At 36.0% G+C, this 22461-nt stretch overlaps 1 protein-coding gene across 2 annotated transcripts in view; it reads left to right on the top strand.

Annotated features, from left to right (window-relative positions):
• Nucleotides 1-21176, top strand: part of LOC127882392 (zinc finger protein castor homolog 1-like) — a 67022-nt gene extending 45846 nt beyond the window's left edge. For both annotated transcript variants that reach the window (XM_052430992.1, XM_052430993.1), the window contains exons 10-12: nt 13224-13346; nt 13738-13855; nt 14360-21176. In XM_052430992.1, coding sequence (XP_052286952.1) covers nt 13224-13346; nt 13738-13855; nt 14360-16738 — 2620 coding nt within the window. In that variant the 3' untranslated portion in view covers nt 16739-21176. The remainder of the gene's footprint in view (nt 1-13223; nt 13347-13737; nt 13856-14359) is intronic.
• Nucleotides 21177-22461: the final 1285 nt, after the last annotated feature.

Below are 22461 nucleotides of genomic sequence, written 5' to 3'. Positions count from 1 at the left end.
AATGTACCTATGAAGTGTCATGATCCTAGGCAAAAGCGTTCTTGAGTTATCATCCGAAAATCATTTTACTATTTCGGGTCACCGTGACCTTGACCTTTGACCTTGTGACCTCAAAATCAATAGGGGTCATCTGCCAGTCATGATCAATTTACCTGTGAAGTTTCATGATCCTAGGCATATGCGTTCTTGAGTAATCATCTGAAAACCATTTTACTATTTCGGGTCACAGTGACCTTGACCTTTGACCTAGTGACCTCAAAATCAATAGGGGTCATCTGCGAGTCATGATCAATCTACCCATGAAGTTTCATGATCCTAGGCGTATGCGTTCTTGAGTTATCATTCAAAAACCATTTTACTATTTCGGGTCACCGTGACCTTGACCTTTGACCTAGTGACCTCAAAATCAATAGGGGTCATCTGCGAGTCATGATCAATGTTCCTATGAAGTTTCATGATCCTAGGCCTTAGCGTTCTTGAGTTATCGTCTGACAACCACCTGGTGGACGGACCGAGTGACCGACCGACATGAGCAAAGCAATATCAAGTTGCCTGAACCACGTGACTTTTTCGGCTATGTGTGGGACACCCGATAGTAAACAAACCATCGCTTCAGGTAACGTTTTTGATAATTTCTTTATTAATTCAAAACCGTTTCCAAAAAAACAAAGACGAGTGCCCAGTCATTGTCGAATTACACAACTTTGTTAAGTTTGGGCAATATTAATTAAGTATTTTTTCCAAAAAGTGCAACCGCGTGTTTAAAAACGCACAAAGTGAAATGCTATGTGTGGTATATTTTTATTCAATCAACCAAAACGTTCATTATAATATTATCGAAGGTTTAAAAAATAGGGCGGACATTGTAATTCTTCGTAGAGAAGCTACATACATTGTAGTTTTGCGCAAATACATCCGATTCGGATTGTGTGTATTAAAATGTAAAGATGCTATGTGTGGGACACATTTTTAAAATGCTATGTGTGGTATACAAATTAAACTAGAAAATCGAAAGATTGACATAAACGTCAATAATATTTTAAGTGTGTCTAAAAGAAAAAGTTGGTCAATAAAACATTGTTGGTACTGTTTTGCGCGCTTAAAATATGATTATCACGATGTTCATGTTACTCCAAATTATCATGATTGTCGATAATTTATGTTCATATTTTGCTTACTTGTAGAATGCCATTTGTTTGCGAGCAGTGTGGGAAGGAGGTGAAAACGAAGTCGGGAATCTTAAAACACAAAGCAATCCACGCACGCACGGGGAAATATTTCTGTTGCGGAAAACCTTTTGTTGTGAGTTTTTATAGAATTCAGTGTTACAAAATGTAGAATTTTTACTGAATTGTTAATGCAAACTAATGCACTTGTTTCATACACAAAATCGTAAGGATTGTTTGTGCAAGGTGTCATGTGAATATAATTGTTACACAAATAAAAAGTGTTATTGAACTGCTGGTTGCGTGATTTTTAGCAGGAATGTGTAAACATATTAGACCGTAACGATAGTTATTAAATAAGCATAAATAGATGATACAGCATTATTTAACTTTATAGACAATAGGATCAATAACACTTTTTATGGAAAATCATGTATTCGTATGTAAATCCTATTGAGCTATCTTATATATTACGCATGACATACGCGTTAGTTTAAATGATCGCGATAAAAATATTTTATAAATAATAAATTGCATTTCCATATAATGTACGTTAAGCTCTGGTGGTCATTTACTCTTCTTGTTCGAAAGTACATGATTTTAAACAAATAAAGACATAAGTAGTTTTATTCGCCGGTTTTTAGGATGCCTACCACCTTCGCCGACATAGAGCCAGCGCACATGATGGGCCAAAGAATTATGTTTGCTCTACGTGTGGAAAGGCGTTTGCAGACAAGTACCTTCTAAGGGCACATGAAAAAACAGAGACACGAAAAGGCTACGTTACTTGCAGCATTTGCAATAAACAATTAAGAGACGACGCATGCTTGCGAGAGCACATGGCCACGCACTCCAATCGAAAGGACAATCTTTGCAACAAGTGCGGCAAGCACTACAAGCATATAAGCAGCCTGTGCCGGCATCAAAAACGATGTAATTAAATCGAAAAAGTGCATTTCACAAAGGTTTTTATGATCGGAACAAATGAATCTTTTGGGTTTAAATGACTGTTGTACTTAAAAATCCAAATATTCATCGTCCTTCAAAAGATCCTAAATGTCATATATTGAGCCTTGTTCTGAGAAAACTGGGCATAATGCATGTGCGTAAAGTGTCGTCTTAGATTAGCCTGTGCAGTACGCACTGGCTAATCAGGGACGACACTTTCCGCTTTAATGGTATTTTTAGTTTCAAGGAAGTCCCTCCTTACCGAAAATCTAGTTTAGGCGGAAAGTGTCGGACTGCACAGGCTAATATGGGATGACACTTTACGCACATGCCTTAAGCCCAGTTTTCTCAGAACAAGGCTCTATTAATAACAACAAAGCGTAAAATATATATTATCAGGAATCACGAAAGTCTTAGTATTCATAAAAGTTTGTAATGTTGATTGAAGGGTACACATTTGGCTGCCTCGAAAAAAATGTAATCAAACATTTTACAAAATTAATACAAGAGACCTTGACATCGATTTGTTCGGAAAATAAATATCCACTGTGTCATTCTATCATATGCGGGTGAACTTTAAGTTGCGTGTTTATTTTTACTGACACTTGTTTATACAATAATTTACGTTTAGACATCAATGGTTTTGATGGAGTTGATTTTTTTGTGATTATACAAGTCATTATCAAACTGTGATTATATATAAAGAGATAATATTTAACATAATGTAAATTTTTACAATTATTGCATTTGTTAGAATTCTTCAATGTAAATAGACCTCTGTATTAACGCATTATCCATATAAAACTGGTATGTTTTGTGAGAACTAGATCTGAAGTTCTAACGTTTTGAAATCTACATGCTATAATACAGAAGGAACAAACTAATATTTAAAAGCATTTTGCGTATTTTCAATCAATGTATTTGTAAAGTTCAAATTTTGTTTAACATTATTTAATAGTGAACATGAGCACAATGTTTATAATTGCACGGTAGCAAGTTAAACAAACAATGGGGTATATTGGCTGATAATGCCTTTTATTTTTTGGTTTAGATCAAACATATCTTTTATGCGATAAGTGATGGTCGCTTTTGTGATTGTAACTGTGATTTATTTTACTGAAATAATATACATTATTAAATTGTTTTGGATTTGAAGATATATAGTTGTCTTCCTTCTTGCTTCCACCAAAACGCACAAACGTATGGGGAAACACTTATTTAAATGTCAAGCCCAAGTCTTGTTGTGGGCAAAAGTTTACTATCATTCCGCCTTGACCGTTCCCAACGGACTGTCTCTACAGATCCCAATGCTGTCTTGCGCGGGTCTCTTGGAGTCACTCCAAGAGACCCGCGCAAGACAGCATTGCGATCTGTAGAGACACGTTCCTCTTTGCCTCGCCCTTTGACCCTTTTACGGGCTTCCGTGTCGAAGAAATGATCTCTGAAATTTGATCGGCTACTATAAATATACTACTCAACGTGTGACAAAGAAAAGTAAAATGCACAGACATACGCGCGCTCACACACACCCGCACACCCGCATACACTTCACAAACAGACATTGTTTAAGCAGAAATGCAGTGTGAGTATAAATCATTATATACCTCACTGATATCTCATCCGGGATACCTTCATTTTCAACTTCAACGAAATCCTTTTCATCTAAGAGCTTATAAACAGTCTTTCTGCAGGTCTTGTAGACAAAATTTCTACAATAAAATAATATTCATCATCGTCATCATCAATATGTTATATTGTTGATGTATTATTGTAAATGGTTGTTTTGAAGAAGTGGTCAAAATAGTAGGTTACATGGCAGTGTAGAGGTAGTTTAAATGCTAGGGTATATGTAGTTAAAAGGTAGCGTAGAAGTAGTTTAAATGGTGTGGTATTAGTTGTTTAAATAGAGTTGCAGAAGTAGTTTAAATGGTAGGGTAGAGGTAGTTTAAATTGTAGGGTTAATTAATTGTTAATTAAATAGCAGGGTAGATGAAGTTTAAACGGCAGCGTAGAAGTAGTTAAAATAGTATGATAGGAGAAGTTTAAAATATACGGTAGTTTAGGTTGCAGCGTTTGTGATTGAGTAGCAATTGTAGCAGTGTAGCATGAAGATATGGTTTTATTAAGTAAATATGAAATTTAAAAAATACCTGTCTTTGTCGAGACGCATGTGGAGTTTTTCTGACGCAGTTCCAATAAAGGACTGAAACTCATAACAAGATACTGTCCCCTGTCCTCGTCTGTCATACAGGGTCAACTCCGAGAAAAACGTTTCTCCAACCAAACTTGAAAAAGCCTTGCTGTTGTATGAATGTTTTTTGCACAAGTCATACAAAACCGTCTTTGCATCGATGTTGGAAATAATTGCTTCCAAAAGTTGATTAGGCCAACCGGCCACAAACATTCCCGGTGGAGGGAACTGACCTAAATTCAAGTTGCGTAATAACCTTCTACGCAATGGCAGTCTCATTAGAATTCTATTTCTTGCTGATATTCCAGGGTCATCTTCGGATTTCCACCATTGTCGAATATCCCTACATAGCTCTGCTTCACGAACATATCCATTTCGAATCAATTCCAGTTCAACCGATTCACTAAAATGTGTGACAGCAGTTGGCACAGACATTGGATCAATAATGCACTCGGTCATTGCGACTGACAAATTTGTTCTACCAGATTTGGCAACTGTCAACCAGGCGGTGTTTGAACAGCCATCTAACCCGCCTTTGCAACATTTTCGGCGCATTCTAGTTAGAAGGTGACTAGAATCGATGCAGCTTACTTCATATTGTCGCCTTCGTGCGCTATATGCAGGCAGATAGAAGAAATCCATTAAATCTTCTTGATGTGTTCGATTTTTATATTCACTGTAAGTTTTCCCTTCGGTGTAATCATCATGGTCGTCATTTATGGTTTCCCCATGAACATATGAAACGTTTTGTGCAGCATGATCGGGTTCGCCGTTAGTTTCTATGTCTTCATAGAGACATGTGTTGGTCTTGTATGCATTTTGTGTCCACGTCGATAGTCTTTCTGGCCATACATATTCCGCATATATAATGTTCAAATCAAACTTCCTCTGTTTCGATAATGCGATGAATGCGAATTCTTTTAAAGGCTTGACGCTTGTTTTATTGTCTCTCTTGAGTACGCTGCATTTCTCTCGTATGGTTGTGTTCACTTCCAAACGTAGCGCTTTATATATAGCTGCCAGTTTATTCGTTTTATTATCGCTTTCTCTGATCCCTTTATGTCCTTTTTTCTTCAGATATCGAGCAATAACCTTTAAATCAACATCTTGCAAATGTTGAAGTTTATCTGATGATTTCACAATTTCTTCGACGTCTTCTGGACTTTTATTATCCCAGTCTCTTTTCTTGTTACTATTCTGATCTGTCTTGAGCATATTCAGCAATATCGACGCTTCTGTTTGTCCAATAGTCGTCGTTTCTGGTGTACTTCCCTTGAATGAAAGCATCGTTGCCTGATCATCAGTGGTAGTATTTTCGGGATGTACATGATCTCCAGAAGTAAGGTTGACAACAGTTTCAAAGTCATTTTCTTGGTCAACGGTATGGCTAACGTCATCTATTTTCCGTTCTGCCTTGTCATCTTTGTCATCCCTTTTGGATTTTTGTTAAATGCGCTCGTTTTCTATTATTCTTTGGCGGATTACCCTTTCAGAAATTTTAGGCAAAGGGATTTTTACTTTCCTGAATGCGTCAATTCTGATTATATCACCATGGTCATTTTTGAGTATTTCCCAATCTGGTTGTTTGTTGAGAACTTTTAATTCAGCTAATACCTCCTGTTTCTTTTTGCCCTCTATCTCCTTCCAAATATCTTTCAGAAGTTGTAATTTTTTAAGTGGTTTGTTATTTGCATCTCGCACCGCTAAAAGATGCCATTGTCCGTCAAATGAAATTGCAGGTATATGTATTTCGGCGTCGTGGCACACGTTCAAAACGTGTTCCGCTATTCGCCTCATAGTATTCGAATCCAAGGAATATCCCTTCGTGAGCCAGCAGACAGGAGCAGTTACAGATTTTGTGTTTATTGATCTGTCCAGTGTACTACACAAGAAAACAACGGCTTCGGTTGCCTTCTCTCGAAAAAGTTCGAATTTTCGTTCAATAGCCTTTATGATTTGATTCAGCATTAATTCTACTCTTGCCTTGGAAAATGATTGGCTTTCAAACTGATTTATCATATTTTCGTCGTGTTCAAGAGACGGAAATAAACCAACTAAACATACTTTAGTATCATCCCCACACGTCTTGACAATGTCTTGTTTCAATTGTTTAACGTCTTGTTTAACGGATTTAACACGCATCGGTGTCTCGCTTTTATAGAACTTTTCAGCAAAACCATAAGCACTTGCAAATACAGTGTCATCTCGTTGTACGACAAAAACACTACTAAAGTCGGGTTTCCAGCACAGGTAAACAAGTGAATCAACACCAAGGGCCATAATTTCAGCTTGGCACTGCAAGTAATATCTCGTTGGGATAGTTTTATGAATGTCCATTACTGGACATTTCAGTTTCACAGATAGTTCAGTTCTCTCTTATGTCGTATCCCTGCGAATACTTCCGTCTGGAGATACAACCATAAATGGGTTATTATCTTTCGTTTTGCCTATCTCTACAAAACCTTCTTCGCAACAAATCAAATTTGGGAACATCGTAGGGAGAACTTTACCCGTTAAAGTGACCATTGCATTTGGTTCGTTTTTGGTGCCATACTCCATAAATTCAGATACTTTTGCTGACAGCATCGATTCCAAACCACAACACAATTTATCAAAGTACGTTTGTTGCTTCTTTGTGCCATCAAGTCCAATAGCTTCAAAAAGGGTGCTCCCAGTTACCTTGGCCTTTCTTCTTCGCTCATGCCATTCATCTGTTCTCTGCCTTATGTGCCTTGTGTTGTCACCGTTGGTTTTTAATTCACAAAAATTACTGCAGGTATACAAATTTGCTTTGGACCCTTTAATCATATGTTCAACAGACCCGTTTATGCAGGCAATGCAATGTATTATCTCATTTAGAACCTCTTTGGCTAAGGTGATATATTCATCAATGTCATAAATATAAGCAATCATGCAGCTTATTGCCATAATGTATCGGCTGTTTTTCCAATCTGGCTCCCCGCACCTTTCGATAAGTTTCTGTTTGGCGTATTCTTTCTTTTTTTTCAGATCCAGTACTTCAAGAATATGGATTGATACAGTTTTCAAGGCACACTCCAATTGCCTCTTGAGACATTCAGTGTCATCATGATTCAGGTCATGAATGTCTTCATTTTCAGTCACATTCAATGTATCTTTAAGGGTTTGGAAAGGTTGTTTTGCATCCTTTAAACTTTGTCGCTTTTTTTCAAGACTGGATCTAGGTTCGAATCCTAACAAGTCCACGTCGCCACTGGAAGGTGTTGGTCCTTGCTTAAGTTTTTTTCCATCAAATGTTAAGCAACACGACGTGCCCACAAGATTTTTACCTAAGGTATAAATCATTCCATGCAGAACTCCTGGAGACAAAACGTTTGACACATGGTTTAAATTGTATGGATCGAAAGAACGAAGGACATTCTTGTGTGGCACAGCAAAATTTATATCTGATACCAATGGATTTAGATTTCCACTTGATCCTGATCCCAACACAATTTGTCCTTGATTTTTATTACCACCCATGAAGTGTAAAAACCTTCCTCCAAAAAGTCTGTAACCCAGCTTCCAAAACATCTTACTTTCCTTCGAATAGCGCATTTCATTTGTTCTTTCGCATGAAAACCAATTAACAGCATCCGCGAACAATGCCAGGGCCACATTATTCAGTGGAAACTTATTTAGACCAACCAATCGCAAAAAATTCAATAGCGTATTATCATAACCTTTTGTTTTCAGTGAATGCACAGCAGCGGCCCAAAGAACGTTGATATCAGAATTATCGGCGCATTCATATTCAACGTTCCCCTTGTATCGTTCTTTGCAACATGGTCGCTAAAGAGAGACTTTCTACTTTTCTTGGCCAGTGGCGATTGTTTGAATGGACTGGAAATATATCTTCGTGGACTGGTCAAGGACAGAAACGGAGATCTGGGTCCTTTGCGCTTTAACAACACAGATTTTGGGGTTGTTAATCTTGTTAATCTTCTAGCACGAACATCATCCCCGCGCAAAATTTCTTCACATATTGAAAATGGAATTATTGGCTTCACTTTTTTCAATCGTTTTCAACGCCGACTATTCGCATTGAGGGTCAGAGTTGAAGAACGTCTACTTCTCATTCTATGTTGTCACTGTAAAATATTTATAGTACTATTAAGCGGTACATCGACGGCTTATGCAATATTAAATACATCAATCAAAAAAACATAACTAAGAATTACAAAAATTGGTTTTTTGAATTAATGCAGCATATTGCTAAAATAAAATTTCACTGAACATTTTTGCACTGACTATTTTTCTCATAACGATTAAATCAATGTCAATAAGTGAATCTGGCAAACCGGGTACCGTTTAACTAAACTACTTGCGCAATTCTTAGACTAATGCATACATTTTTAATTCATTGAATTTGATTTCTTTTACATGGTCAAAAATAAGTAGATACTTAGAATGAAATATTATGTTATGAACTAACTATTTAAATAAAAATGTATCAATGATTTGATATATGTAAGAACATGCACTGAATTTAAAATATGCGCGTTGGTCTAGAGAAAGGAGCTTAGCAAAACGGTACCCTGATTGTTTTTGTATGGACCTTGTATTAATAGAATGACATCGATGTGCCTATATAAACGCATAATTATCAATATTGTACGGAATCCTGATAGTGTCATCTATATCCTCGCCCTATTTTCATCAAGAGCGACACACGACACAAGAAGCGATTCACGATATTTTGCGCGGCACATAAAGCGAACACGATATTTTTTGCAATACACGAAGCAATGCGCAAAAATGTACCACAAAATATCGCCCTTGTGTAGGTAGCCCAAAGCGATATATCATAGTAAATATCGCGTGTCGCTTCGTCTATCACGCAAAATATCGTGTGTCGCTTCGTGTATCGCGTTTCCAAAAAATCAGGTGAGACAAAAAGGGGATATTTTTACGTCATCAAGCATGTGCATCAGCCATATTGATAATAAATGGTTAAAAATTATTGTAACACCGTTTAAAAAACGTGAGAGTCGACAGACGATATTATTACAGCGATATTTGAACAGAACAAATATTGTGTGACGCTTCGTGTATCGCGCAAAATATCGAGTATCGCTTCGTGTGACGCGGTCTGACATAAGGACGCGATACACGAGATTTGGATAAAATTGGTGATGGTGTATTTGAATAATAAAATATCGTGTATCGCTTTGTGTGTCGCGCAAAATATCATGTGTCGCTTCGTGTTTTGTATGTCGCCCTTTGAACGCGAGACACGATATTTTGCGCGATACTCAAGCGACACACGATATTTTGCGCGATACACGAAGCGACACAGGATATTTTGCGCGATACACGAAGCGACATGCGATATTTACCACGATATATCGCCTTTTGGGCTACCTACGCAATGGCGATATTTCGGTGTACATACTCGCGCGCCGCTTCGTGTATTGCGCAAAAATATCGCGTGGCGCTTCTTGTGTCGCGCAAAATATCATGTATCGCTTCATGTGTCGTGAAAACAGAAGAAAAAAAGAAGGGCGATATTAAAGATGGCACTATCCCAATTCCGTAATATTGCAAATGAAATAAAATCGATTAAAAAAATAATCACAATAATTTTACAAGTTGAAATCATATAAAATTATTTGTTTTACAATATATTTGACTTAAACCTTTAAAATTCAGGTCGTTTGCATAGAAAGCCTTACATTTTTTGCACACTCTCAAAATAATTTCCTGTGATTAACCAGTACTAGGTGTCTATAGAAAATAGAACTATAGAACGCCTCTCAAGCAGGGATTGAACCAACGATCTCCTAATCGCTAGGCAGACACCACTACACCACCGCGACCTTTGATTGTGCTCTGGAAAACTTGTGTATTTCGTTGTTCATAAGGTCCCTCCGCGCCCGAGGCTGAACTATGTGAGTTGTGTATTCGGAGTATGTCCCATCAAATTAGCTTAGTCTTCAAAAAGGGGGACGCATTTTAATGATAGTTGCTATTCTCAGCTGTTTATTTTGAATTAAAGATTTATAATTTTTGGGTCGTATTGTTCTTTGTGTGTGTAAGGGGGAGGGGGGGGGGGGTGGGCCGGGGCGAAGCTGAGTACCATTGTGGAATAATATTCGCAAACTTAATGAACTTTGAAATTTAATTTTGATGTAAATCTCGTCGAGCATATTGTACGCTGCACATTGTCTTGTCATAAGTAATAATAATTGGAAATAAAAATCCTTTTAAGTAAAATAAAGCTGCAGAACTGACGAGCAAATTCTTGTATACCACACATAGCATTTTAAAAATGTGTCCCACACATAGCATTATTAAATTTCTATAAACACACTCCGAATCAGATGTATTTGCGCAAACATACAATGTATGTAGCTTCTCTATGAAGAATTACAGCCCTATTTTTTACATCTTCGACAATATTATAATGAACGTTTTTTGTTGAATGTATGAAAAAAATACCACACATAGCATTTCATTTCGCGTGTTTTCAATCACGCGGTTGCACTTTTTGGCAAAAAATACTAAATTAATATTGCCCAAACTTAACAAAGTTGTGTAATTCGACAATGACTGGGCACTCGTCTTTATTTTTTTGGAAACAGTTTTGAACTAATAAAGAAATTATCAAAAACGTTACCTGAAGCGATGGTTTGTTTACTATCGGGTGTCCCACACATAGCAGAAAAAGTCACGTGGTTCAGGCAACTTGATATTGCTTTGCTCATGTCGGTCGGTCTGTCGGTCCGTCCACCAGGTGGTTGTCAGACGATAACTCAAGAACGCTTAGGCCTAGGATCATGAAACTTCATAGGTACATTGATCATGACTTGCAGATGACCCCTATTGATTTTAGGGTCACTAGGTCAAAGGTCAAGGTCACGGTGACCCGAAATAGTAAAATGGTTTTTGAATGATAACTCAAGAACGCATACGCCTAGGATCATGAAACTTCATGGGTAGATTGATCATGACTCGCAGATGACCCCTATTGATTTTGAGGTCACTAGGTCAAAGGTCAAGGTCACGGTGACCTGAAATAGTAAAATGGTATCCGGATGATAACTCAAGAATGCATACGCCTAGGATCATGAAACTTCATGGGTAGATTGATCATGACTCGCAGATGACCCCTATTCATTTTGAGGTCACTAGGTCAAAGGTCAAGGTCACGGTGACCCGAAATAGTAAAATGGTTAACGGATGATAACTCAAGAACGCATATGCCTAGGATCATGAAACTTCACAGGTAGATTGATCATGACTTGCAGATGACCCCTATTGATTTTGAGGTCACAAGGTCAAAGGTCAAGGTCACGGTGACCCGAAATAGTAAAATGATTTTCGGATGATAACTCAAGAACGCTTTTGCCTAGGATCATGACACTTCATAGGTACATTGATCGTGACTCACAGATGACCCCTATTGATTTTCAGGTCACTAGTTCAAAGGTCAAGGTCACAGTGACAAAAAACGTATTCACACAATTTCTGCCACTACAACGAACAGCCCAAATGGGGGGCATGCATGTTTTACAAACAGCCCTTGTTTATCTTTGAATTTTCATTTTATAATTATTACAATTTCCCTTATTTTAAGACATGCGGCTTCAGAGAGTCAGATAGGGGGGGGGCGTATTAATCTACTTATCTCTTCTGTGACAAGCTCAAATTCGCTATTTTGATTTTTGGTAAAGAAGAGACTATCTTTTAAAGAAAAATTCAATCAAAACAGAAAGCGTTGTCCCTGATTAGCCATGCTTTAACTCATTCAGCCCTAGTGTCGTATATATGCGTCCAAATAATCTACAGTGGAATTCCTAGCGTTGTATATATGCGTCCAAATAATCTACAGTGGAATTCCTAGCGTTGTATATATGAGTCCAAATAATCTACAGTGGAATTCCTAGCATTGTATATATGCGTCCAAATTATCTACAGTGGAATTCCTAGCGTTGTATATATGCGTCCAAATAATCTACAGTGGAGTTCCTAGCGTCGTATATATGCGTCCAATGATCTACAGTGTGAATTTCTAGCGTCGTAAATATACAACAACTTAGATGTAGCTCATAATGCCTAATGACTTAAAAATACATCTGTTCAAATTGGCATTTAAAGAAACAGCTATTTATTTGCAGGAAGTTTTTCAACCTAAGAACATTCTTGTAACAAATACTTTTTTAACTTGGAAAATTATTTTGTTTTACCATTTCTGGTCAAAATCTGTGATTTTTTTTTATAAAAATAAATAAATTAAGTAATGGTAACTCATGTGTTTTTTTTTATAGCTATTTGTATTCTATTTTTGTATTTTATTTTATTCTACATTTTAAAAAAGTTTTAATATAAGCATATTAAGATGTTCTCATATTTTATTAATTTTTTTCATAAAATTACTTGCAATTGAAACATAACTGTGCTTATTGATGTTTATTTTTATTATTAGCAATATCTTATTATTGTTTATATGTCATTTAATTAATAATTTTGTTTAATTTTAAAATAATTTTTAAAGATTGTTTTAATTTATTATAACAGTTTCTTTTTGTAAAAAGTGTATACATAGATAATAATGGTATTGGATAAATTATTTGGATATAATTCAATGTTTTTTTATTTGATAAGTTATGCAAGATTTCCAAATGTTCATATATTACTTTATTCATTTTTAAATTGGAAATATAATAATAAAACATCTGTCACATAAACTGTCAACAAAGTAACAATACTTAAAAACGCTATATATCATTTCACACCACTAAAAGTAACAATAATCAGATAATCTGTCAGGCATTCAGAGCTGATGAGGGTCCTGATTAGCTAGGGGTAGATAAGGCTACTACTGATAGGGGCTGCCTAGAGATAAGGCTGTAGTATGGAATGAGTTAAGCCCTGTTTTTCAATCCTTCAAATTCCAGGTACACTGCTAATGACCCCTGCAATCCGCGCTGTCAATACTTATACAAGGATCATTACCACTGCAAGATCGAGGGCTGTCTCGTACTGTTTAAGTCCAAGGACGGAGTGCGAGAACACGCTAGGTACATTGAGGTTCTTAGAAGGGCAGTGCATAACAAAGTTTAATGAATTTGGCCGAGAAATTGTTAGTCAAATTATACTCTTCAAAGAACAAAGTTATTGATGTACCATTACCAAATAAACACCACACAGAAAAGTACTGCCAAAGCAAAGAAGTCCATTCAAACTTTTAGAGGGTTGAAATTACTGCTTACATCCTATTCGTGTTGAAATTATAAGAATTGAAAAGTTAGTTCTGCATTTCATTTGCATATTACTGTAACTATTTATTAGTGTGAAGTCAGAATATTACTTTATTGCAAATAGTATTGGTACACTTGAAACATCAAGCAAATGTATTGTAATCAAACTAAAAAATACTCAAAAATTATACCAAAATGTTGTGTTTTCCAGGTTTCATGAACTCCAGGACAGGATAACTCCGATCGCCTACCAGACGTATGAGAGTGCTGTCCCTTGCCCAGAGAAGTGTCAGTATAGTGAAAAGGAGAAGCACTTTCATTGTATATGGGTAAGTTCACTTTCCTGAATTGTATAGCTTGCCAACATTTTGCCTTACAATTTAACTTACCTTCATTACCTTTTTGCTATAATATTTTAATCTGTCAAGAAGGGAAAGAAATATCCCACATTAATTCTGTAATGTTATAATTAAACGCATGAAACACATGCATCTAGTAAACCGAGCATGAATTAAGGAGACAATTCAAGTTTTTCATGTTTTCAATGTTCATATATTAACCCTTTCCCGCTGAAATGTAAAGTGTACATGACTACATGTATGCAATCAGCATAAAAACAGAACAGTCTGCGAGTAACTCACAGTCTTTCAGGTTGTATGCTGTTTGCTTCTCATCCATATCTAAGGGTTGGAAATGAAGGCTTTATATTTTGTAAGAAATGTCTTTAATTTAATTTGATTTTCTAAAAGACTTCAAACAAGTCAAAATGGGTATCTTAATGGGAAAGGTTTAGAGACAAACAGTAAGGCATCAGTTCTCATTTTGTGTTTCAGACGGGATGTAGTCACGTTATACCCTATATTGGACCCACATTTGGCCGACTTGAACACTACCGAATACATGAATATTCCCGAACGTCAGCCGGAAAGTCCTACAATCGGGGCGGTTCCACAAAGCTGGGCAACATCTTCGATGACAACACTATACGTCGTCGAGGGAGACCGCCAAAATACCCCAAGATTGAACTTCCGAAAATCCCGAAAGTTGAACTCACTGATGAAGAGATACGACAATCTCAGATTACCCAGTCTGTAGAAAGCCCTGGAGACATGAAAGTCCTTAATGGTTTCCGGGTGTTCTCCCCAGAAGATCCTTGCCCGGACGATAAGTGCATCTTTATCGGTAAACTGCACTACCACTGTGCTAGACCGCGCTGCAATACTATCACCGATCGAGTCGACGTTCTTAATTTGCACGCCAAAGACTTCCATAGTTTCGTGAACATTCTTGAAGGCTATGAATTCTTCGATAGATCTGTAAGCTGTCGCAGATTCCACTGTCCAAACAACCAGACGAATCGTCACTTTCACTGCACGCGTCCCAAATGCGACTACTCCTTCATTCGTCACAGCACCATGAGTCAACACGAGAAGAAGCATCTCGGTGCTCGGAGTTTGTCAATGGAGGGTATTGACTCGCAAACGTCCCCTTCTAGAGCTTCTGTCACTCAGCCCAGCCTCGTAGCCAATCATCTTCAAGCTTCTCTGTCCAGTGTGAAGCCGTTGCTGTCCTCCCTCATGCCTGTTGCCGGTCTATCCGGGACATCCAACAGAACCACGTTCATCTCTCAGTCTGGGAACCAAATACCAAGGCTGACACAGGAATCTGTCATTTTTCCGACTCCTCAAAACCTGGTTGCTATGGCGATAGCTTCCTCTTCCGTGGCTATGGAAACAAGTCTAGTAAAGGGCACTGCTCCCTTAAGCACTGTTCAGTCGTTGCCATTGACTGCAAATCAAACTTTTCCTGGGTTTCCCAACTCATTATTCACTTTGGATGGAATGTCAATAGATTTAAACAGTATTGAAGCCATTAGAAAGAATGTTTTACTGAATGTCTTGCTCAAGCCTGGTGGAATGAACCAAATTCCTCAGCCAAGCTGGAATGAACTGAGGGCTAAAATGCACTATGGGCTGTCTCAGATTTGCGGTAGACCTTTCTGCAAATTGAAGAAAAAAGACCATTATCACTGCTCTGAATGCGACCAGGCATTTTCAGACCCAGCTAGGTTGCGGTCGCATATAGGAAAGCATGGAATTAAATTAAATCGCGATATAACTGAGCACACACCCATAGCTCCTAAACCTGCAAACCTCTCATCTCAGTCCCAATTAGCCCCAATGTCAAAGCACTCTGTGCCTAGCAACACTGTTGATATGGATTCACAGGAAGCCAAATGTCTTTCTGATGCAAACATGGAAACGAAAGATACAGATGATGAGGATGCTGATGATGTGAAGTCGTCATCACTTAATCTCAATCCGTCTATGTTTTCACAGATGATATTCAAAGCTCAGGGACAGAGTAAGATGGGGTCGGACGATGAAATGAATGGTGAAGATGACGATTATGATGAAACGTCCCTGAAAATTGATACAGGGAGCGAAATTGATGACTCACAGGGGGAAACAATTGAAAAAGAAAATAATAAATCTATTAGGTCAGGTAGAAAAATAACAAGAACCAAGCATGAAGACTTTATAAACAGTGATGACCTGAGTCTAGATAAACCAAGACCACAGATTGCATCTAAAAATGGACAGAAAACAACACCTAGACCGCAGCATGCAGCCACGGAAAGCAACAAAGTAGTTCCTACCGGCCCAAGATCTATGCGTGATGACTCGATACCAGACGGTTACTCAAGGTGGCGCTACAACGAAGAATGCAAGTATCCAAAGTGCGCATACAAGCACAGCGTGACACATTTCCACTGCATTCGCGAGGACTGCGGCTACGGGTTCAGCGACCGGTCGCGACTCATTCAGCACACGCTGCGTCACGAGCGTATCGACAGTATCACCGGGGGAGAGCTTCAACAGTTCAGGATCAATCAGGACTGCGAGATCGCAGAGTGCGAGCACAAACTGAAGATGTCGCACTTCCACTGCAAACGATGCAACTATTGCTGTACTGACTCCAGCAAGGTCCTCACGCATCGAAAGCAGCATGCCAAGGCAGACAAGATTATTGGGCAGGGTTTCGATAAGTGCTCACAGGCGGAGGATTGTCGGGTGACTGGTTGTCCCTACTTGGGTAAACAGAGTCACTTCCACTGTAAGCTTGCAACCTGTAAATTGCCGGTTCTTGGGCCTACACAGATGTCGGCTCATAGGCACCGGCACACAAATGATGGTGATGTTGATGGTTAATTGTGTAGAGTATGAAGATGATAGTTTGTGATTCTGATGTTTATATTTTTGATGGTGTTGTATGATGATTGTTATAATGCAGAAGATGTCATTGGATGATTCTGAAAGGCATGGTCTATTGTTATGAAGGCGATTAAAAATGAAGTTTAGCTTCAATGATTGTCAAGTTTGTGGTAAATTATTTTAAAGTTGGGGTCAATCATTTTCAAGTTTGGCTTCAATGATTGTGAAGTGCACCAGCTATGATGATGAAAAAGTTTAGTCAGTATGAAATTCATGACAAATAAAGCGAAAGTTGATAGTAAATGTTGAAATAGTTTATGGATAATGATGAAATAGTTATGATTAATGTGCTAGAAGTGTTGACTGTCAAGTCTTTCTGTAGGAAAATCTTGCAGTAAAACAATAAACCCAACCAGGGCGTTGTGGGTAGTTTGTGTAAGATTTATGTTGCAAATATTTGTAAAAACAATTCTTTTAATGATGGATTATGTTCAGTTCAAACTTAATTCCACATTGTTTCACAACTTTGCTGTTCTAACATTGCACATTGATGTTTATCATTAAGATTTGTTTTTTTAATATGTAGTCCTTTTTTTTACCAAATTGTTTTAACAAATTCTTTGGCGAATATTTTCTTTTTCTTAATCTGCTTTGTTCATCGAAACATTGTTATTATAAATATTCAAAAGTAAATATATTCTCACTTATTGTGTCTAATTGTGTGCATAATAAACAATAGAAAAGATTTTATAAAAATTGAGTGATAAAGAATCAATATTGTTATATGTATGGTTCCATGTATCATTTGTCTCAAATGTTGAGATCTAAAATGTTCCAAATGAACGTAAATGCATGTTTTTACACGCACACACACTTACAAACAAATGTTTAGTAGATATACCATTCGGGGTTTAATTCTATACTCTGTGATAAACATAAAGTGCTGCTGTGTTTGTTATATCACTGCTGAGTTTATCATTTACGTTGATGTTTGTGTATTCCAAGAACTGCTGAAACGAGATCAGTATGGACTTTTCATATCCCATTTTAGTCATTTTCAAAGCTAACATGCTAATTGCTGATTTTTCTGTACACAAACTTTAATCATATCATTGTTGAGTCACACATAAGGAAACTCCACATCAGTGTGTACTTTTATTTACTGTGTAAATAAAAAAAATGTGGAATGTTTCTTAAATAAAAAAAATGCTTGTTTCCATGTACTCAGAATTACGAATGTTTGGTTAGATTAGCTGAAAATATTTTGTGTATTTGTATAAATTGTGTGTCATTGGGGAAAATTATCATGCATAGATGTATATTTTAATGTTAAAAGATTGTTTTGTTGTTTAATTTAAAATACTTCACATTCCGAAAACTGCAACATCTCAAAAGACATTTCATGAATTGTTTACATTCCATTGTACGATGACAATAACTGTTGTTTTAACTTGAGCATAAACAAGAATAACATGTTTCGTAGAATACTGTTGACACTCAAGTGTGTGTTATAAAAATGATATACATGTACATAGAAATGCAAGAGGCCTAGACCATATTTTCATAAGAAATTCAGTCAGGTCACATTATTTGTGGCAGAACATGTTTAATCAGACTTCTGCACCTTTTGTAAATATAAATGTATATTGTTGTGAAACATACTCATTATCATGATATGTTAATACAAATTATGCAAATTATGCAGATGTTATCTCATACAAAACATTCCACTTTGTATTACAAAATAGTTATTTTTGTGTGTGCTATTTAATGTTTATTATGAATATAGTGTATGAAGATGTTGTAAAGTGTTACAAACACTTAAACTTTAACCAATGAAAAAATGCACAAAAAGTGATATCATTAATTTAGCTTAATTATGAAATTATTTATTTTAATTTGTGTTGTTATGTTTTGTTCTCAGACATGATATCTTTAAATTCTAAATTTGAAAAATCTATGGGTACTGATTCATCTTTTCTTATTAAAGGAAACATTATCTTGTATCTGTATTTACCAATTTAAAGGAAATTCAAGGGGCCTGGTAAAGTTTGATAACACCAATAAGCTCCATAATTAATATTGTTTATAAAAATTTAAACCAAAATAAAATGTATAACCCAGTTGCTGTAGTGATTTGAAAATTTATATATTTATGTAAATATTGTGGATATCTTTCTTTGTACTGGCTAAAAAAGCTTGTCCATCTATTACGTCCTGAATAAAAACATCATGTATATGTATTATTAACACTTGTGAGATGTACATGCACATCTTCAGCCCCTCTTTTGCCACCCAGAGGAGCCTTTCTCAAACCTTGGTGACTAGTCATTCGAATTTTGCTCCAGTATATTTATTTATATTTACACAATGTGATATTGCCGTTTGTAACTAAGTAACTAAGAAATCAATAAGTTTGCGCATATTTTAACAACAGTCTTACATGTAATATGTCGTATGGACATTACGAATGTTAATAATAAACTTTAAATATTTATGCACCTGTATTTAGATTTTCTTATTATCAGAAAGACTCTTTAAGACTGTTTATCATATGCTTAACATGAAAAGTGATTCACATTGATGTGAATTGTTTTGAGATACTTATAATAGTTTTAATATCAGGTGTTTTCCCTTAACATTTAAACATGTTGGTTTTTACATTCCTGTATTTTGGCATTGAATGTTTATTTTAAATTTTATTTTACAAACAGACTCCACCATGTAATTGACATTCCTTGAACCAGAGTCAAACAAAAGTGATATTAGAAATATTAGTAATAGTTTAAGTAAATTGAAATTTACCAAATCTATATATGTCAACAATAGAAGAAGACAGTTTTATAAAGTTGCAATAATCGCATTTATGCAGTATTTTGCCATTATATGCGCCATGCATAATGTTGACCCTGTTTTATGCACCATTCATGTGATATAGTGACCAACTAGTCCTTATATTTAAGCTTATTATTATTATTATTATTTATTCTATTTTGTTATATAGAATCATAATACATATTTTGTTTTTCTTAGTTTTTAGTGTGTGATTGTGTTGGATAATTACATGTCTCAATATATTTTGCTTGCATCCACAGATGTGGATAATATAATGTATATACATGTATATTTATGTGAAATAAGGTATTTTTCTAAAAATACAAACATGGTATATATGTTGAAAAAGGTATTTTCAATTGTTTATTCCACAACCGTCCCATTAATCAACGAAAAACAAGTATTGTGTGCCTAAGTCATTTTTATTAGTTTATCAATATTGAATTTCATGTATAATGAATAAACTTGTTCATTTTGTAATGGTGTTGCCTTGATATTTTATTGAATTAATCTTGCATTTTTTTTAGTTTGATTTTTTTTTAGAGGAAACCAAACTTTACCATTTTATGACATAATTTCAAATGTGTCTGTATGATTCTTTGTGTGCGAGGAATTAACATTATCTTGCACCAGTTTTGTTATGAGATGATGTTTGAGTTAATTTTCTTGTAAGTTACTCGAGAGACGTATGCAAAATTATGCATGTATACAATTTAAACAATGCCTGATTGCGTGTATATTGGACTACAAATTAAATATACACCATTCTCTTCCAACCACATTTTTATCATTTTATCATGATGCTTTTTTTCTTTCCGAATCAAAGTAAGTGTTTGTCAATTGTTGATTTATGCCATTTGTGAACAGAAGTCAATATTTATTTGGTATGTGTGGATTTTTGTGTGTTAATGCAGCCAATCAAACTTGGCGATATTTGTTTAAAGATCAAGCAAATGATAATGTTAATAATGATATCATCATTATAATAATAACAATAAGAGTAATTATAATAAGTTCAAGATAATAATGACAACAGGATCACTTTCAATGATAAACTTATTTTTAGGATGAAGAATTGTAAGGTAATTATTAAATGTTTTCTTTATTGTATATTGTTTACATTAAACTTGCATATTGAAATTAACAAATATGGCTAGCCTTGCCAGGGCTTAAAGGTTTTTGTGAAAAAAAAATCTTCAAAAGGTATTTGTATAATGTATGCCTGTGTATTTTAGAATCTTAATTGATTCTGACATTGAACACATAATTATGTGCATGTGGAAAAATTACATGTATCATATTACAATTGTATGTAGTATTCTGAGAAAACTGGGCTTTATGCATGTGCTTAAAGTGTTGTCCCAGATGAAATTTTTCGTTTAAATGAAGTCTCATCTTAGCAAAAATCCAATTTTGGCGGAACGTGTCTTCCCTGATTAGCCTATGAGGACTGCACAGGCTAATCTGGAACGACACTTTACACACATGCATTTTGCCCAGTTTTTTCAGAACACGACTCAATTGTATGCAGTGTTATTTTTCCTGACTGTTTTGCCAGTAATTTACTCATTCAAGATTGAAATAAACAGATTTAAGTGGACACTGATTTGTTTTTTCTTATGCTGAGGGAAGAAACTTTGATGTTACAGATGTTCTTCTTATAGTCGAGTCCTCATCCGTGGCCAGCAATTTCATCATTCATGGGTTCTTTTCACATTCACGCATCAAAAAATTTTAGTGGGGCAGGGTTTTGATTAGGGGTTGCTGGCAGAGGATTGTCGAGTGACAGGTTGTCCCTACTTGGATGAACAGAGTCACTTCCACTGTAATGTGTACATTTTCGGTCCTTGGGCAGATATCTGCTCATAGGCATGAACACAATAGTGATGGTGATGTTGATGGCTTATTTTTTAGAGTATAAATATAATGGTTTGTCACTAAGATGTTGTTGGGTTTTTTGTGTGATGTTTAACGATGATTGTTTAAAAAGAGGTGATGGCATTAGATGGTGCTGAAAGGCATAGTCTTTTGTTACAATGGTCATAAAAAAATGAAGTTTATTGTCACTTATTGTGAAGTTTGTGGTCAATTTATTTCAAGTTTGGGGTCAATTATTGTCACGTTTGCTGTCAATTATTGTAAAGTTTGTGGTCAATTATTGTCATGTTTGGGGTCAATTATTGTCAAGTTTGGGGTTTATTATTGTCCACTTTGGTATCAATGCATGTCAAGTTTGAAGTCCATGATTGTCAAGGTTTTAGTCAATTTTTGTCAACTTTGTAGTCAATTTTTTTCAAATTGGGGTCAATAATTGTTAAGTTTTGGGCAATTATTGTCAAGTTTGTGGTCATTTTTGTCAAGTTTGTGGTCATTTATTGTCAAGTTTGAGGTCAATTATTGTCCAGTTTGTGGTCAATTATTGTCAAGCTTGAAGAAATTGTCATTGTCAAGGATGGAGTCAATTTTTATCAATGATTGTCAGAATGAAATGAACAGAGTTAAGTGAACTCTGTGTTGTTGATTTGTTCAAATGCCAAGGGAAGTTAATATGATGTAACTGATGTTCTTCTTTTGTTTGAGTTTTTTCCTTGCACAAATGTCAACATTCACAAACGCGCGCGCACACGCACGACACTAAGGCATTTGATTTTTTGTGTAACCAATAAAGATACCGCTCCTATTTTATTTTCGCGTCGACCGTTTCATGACTTTATAGATGTTTATCTCGCTTTTTTTTAGTTTTTATTTTAAAATTGATTCATGATACTGTGCAGGGCTAGGATCTTCGAAACAAACAATTTCTCGACAAACCTGCGGTGGCCGCAAACATTCAACAATGTTCAATTACAGTCAAGCACATGTGTGAGACAAGTGACACTCGATTG

This window comes from Dreissena polymorpha, chromosome 5 (genome assembly GCF_020536995.1).
Source record: "Dreissena polymorpha isolate Duluth1 chromosome 5, UMN_Dpol_1.0, whole genome shotgun sequence".
Lineage (NCBI taxonomy): Eukaryota > Metazoa > Mollusca > Bivalvia > Myida > Dreissenidae > Dreissena > Dreissena polymorpha.
Note: the sequence above shows the minus strand (reverse complement) of the source record. Positions and strands in the feature narration are given on the sequence as shown.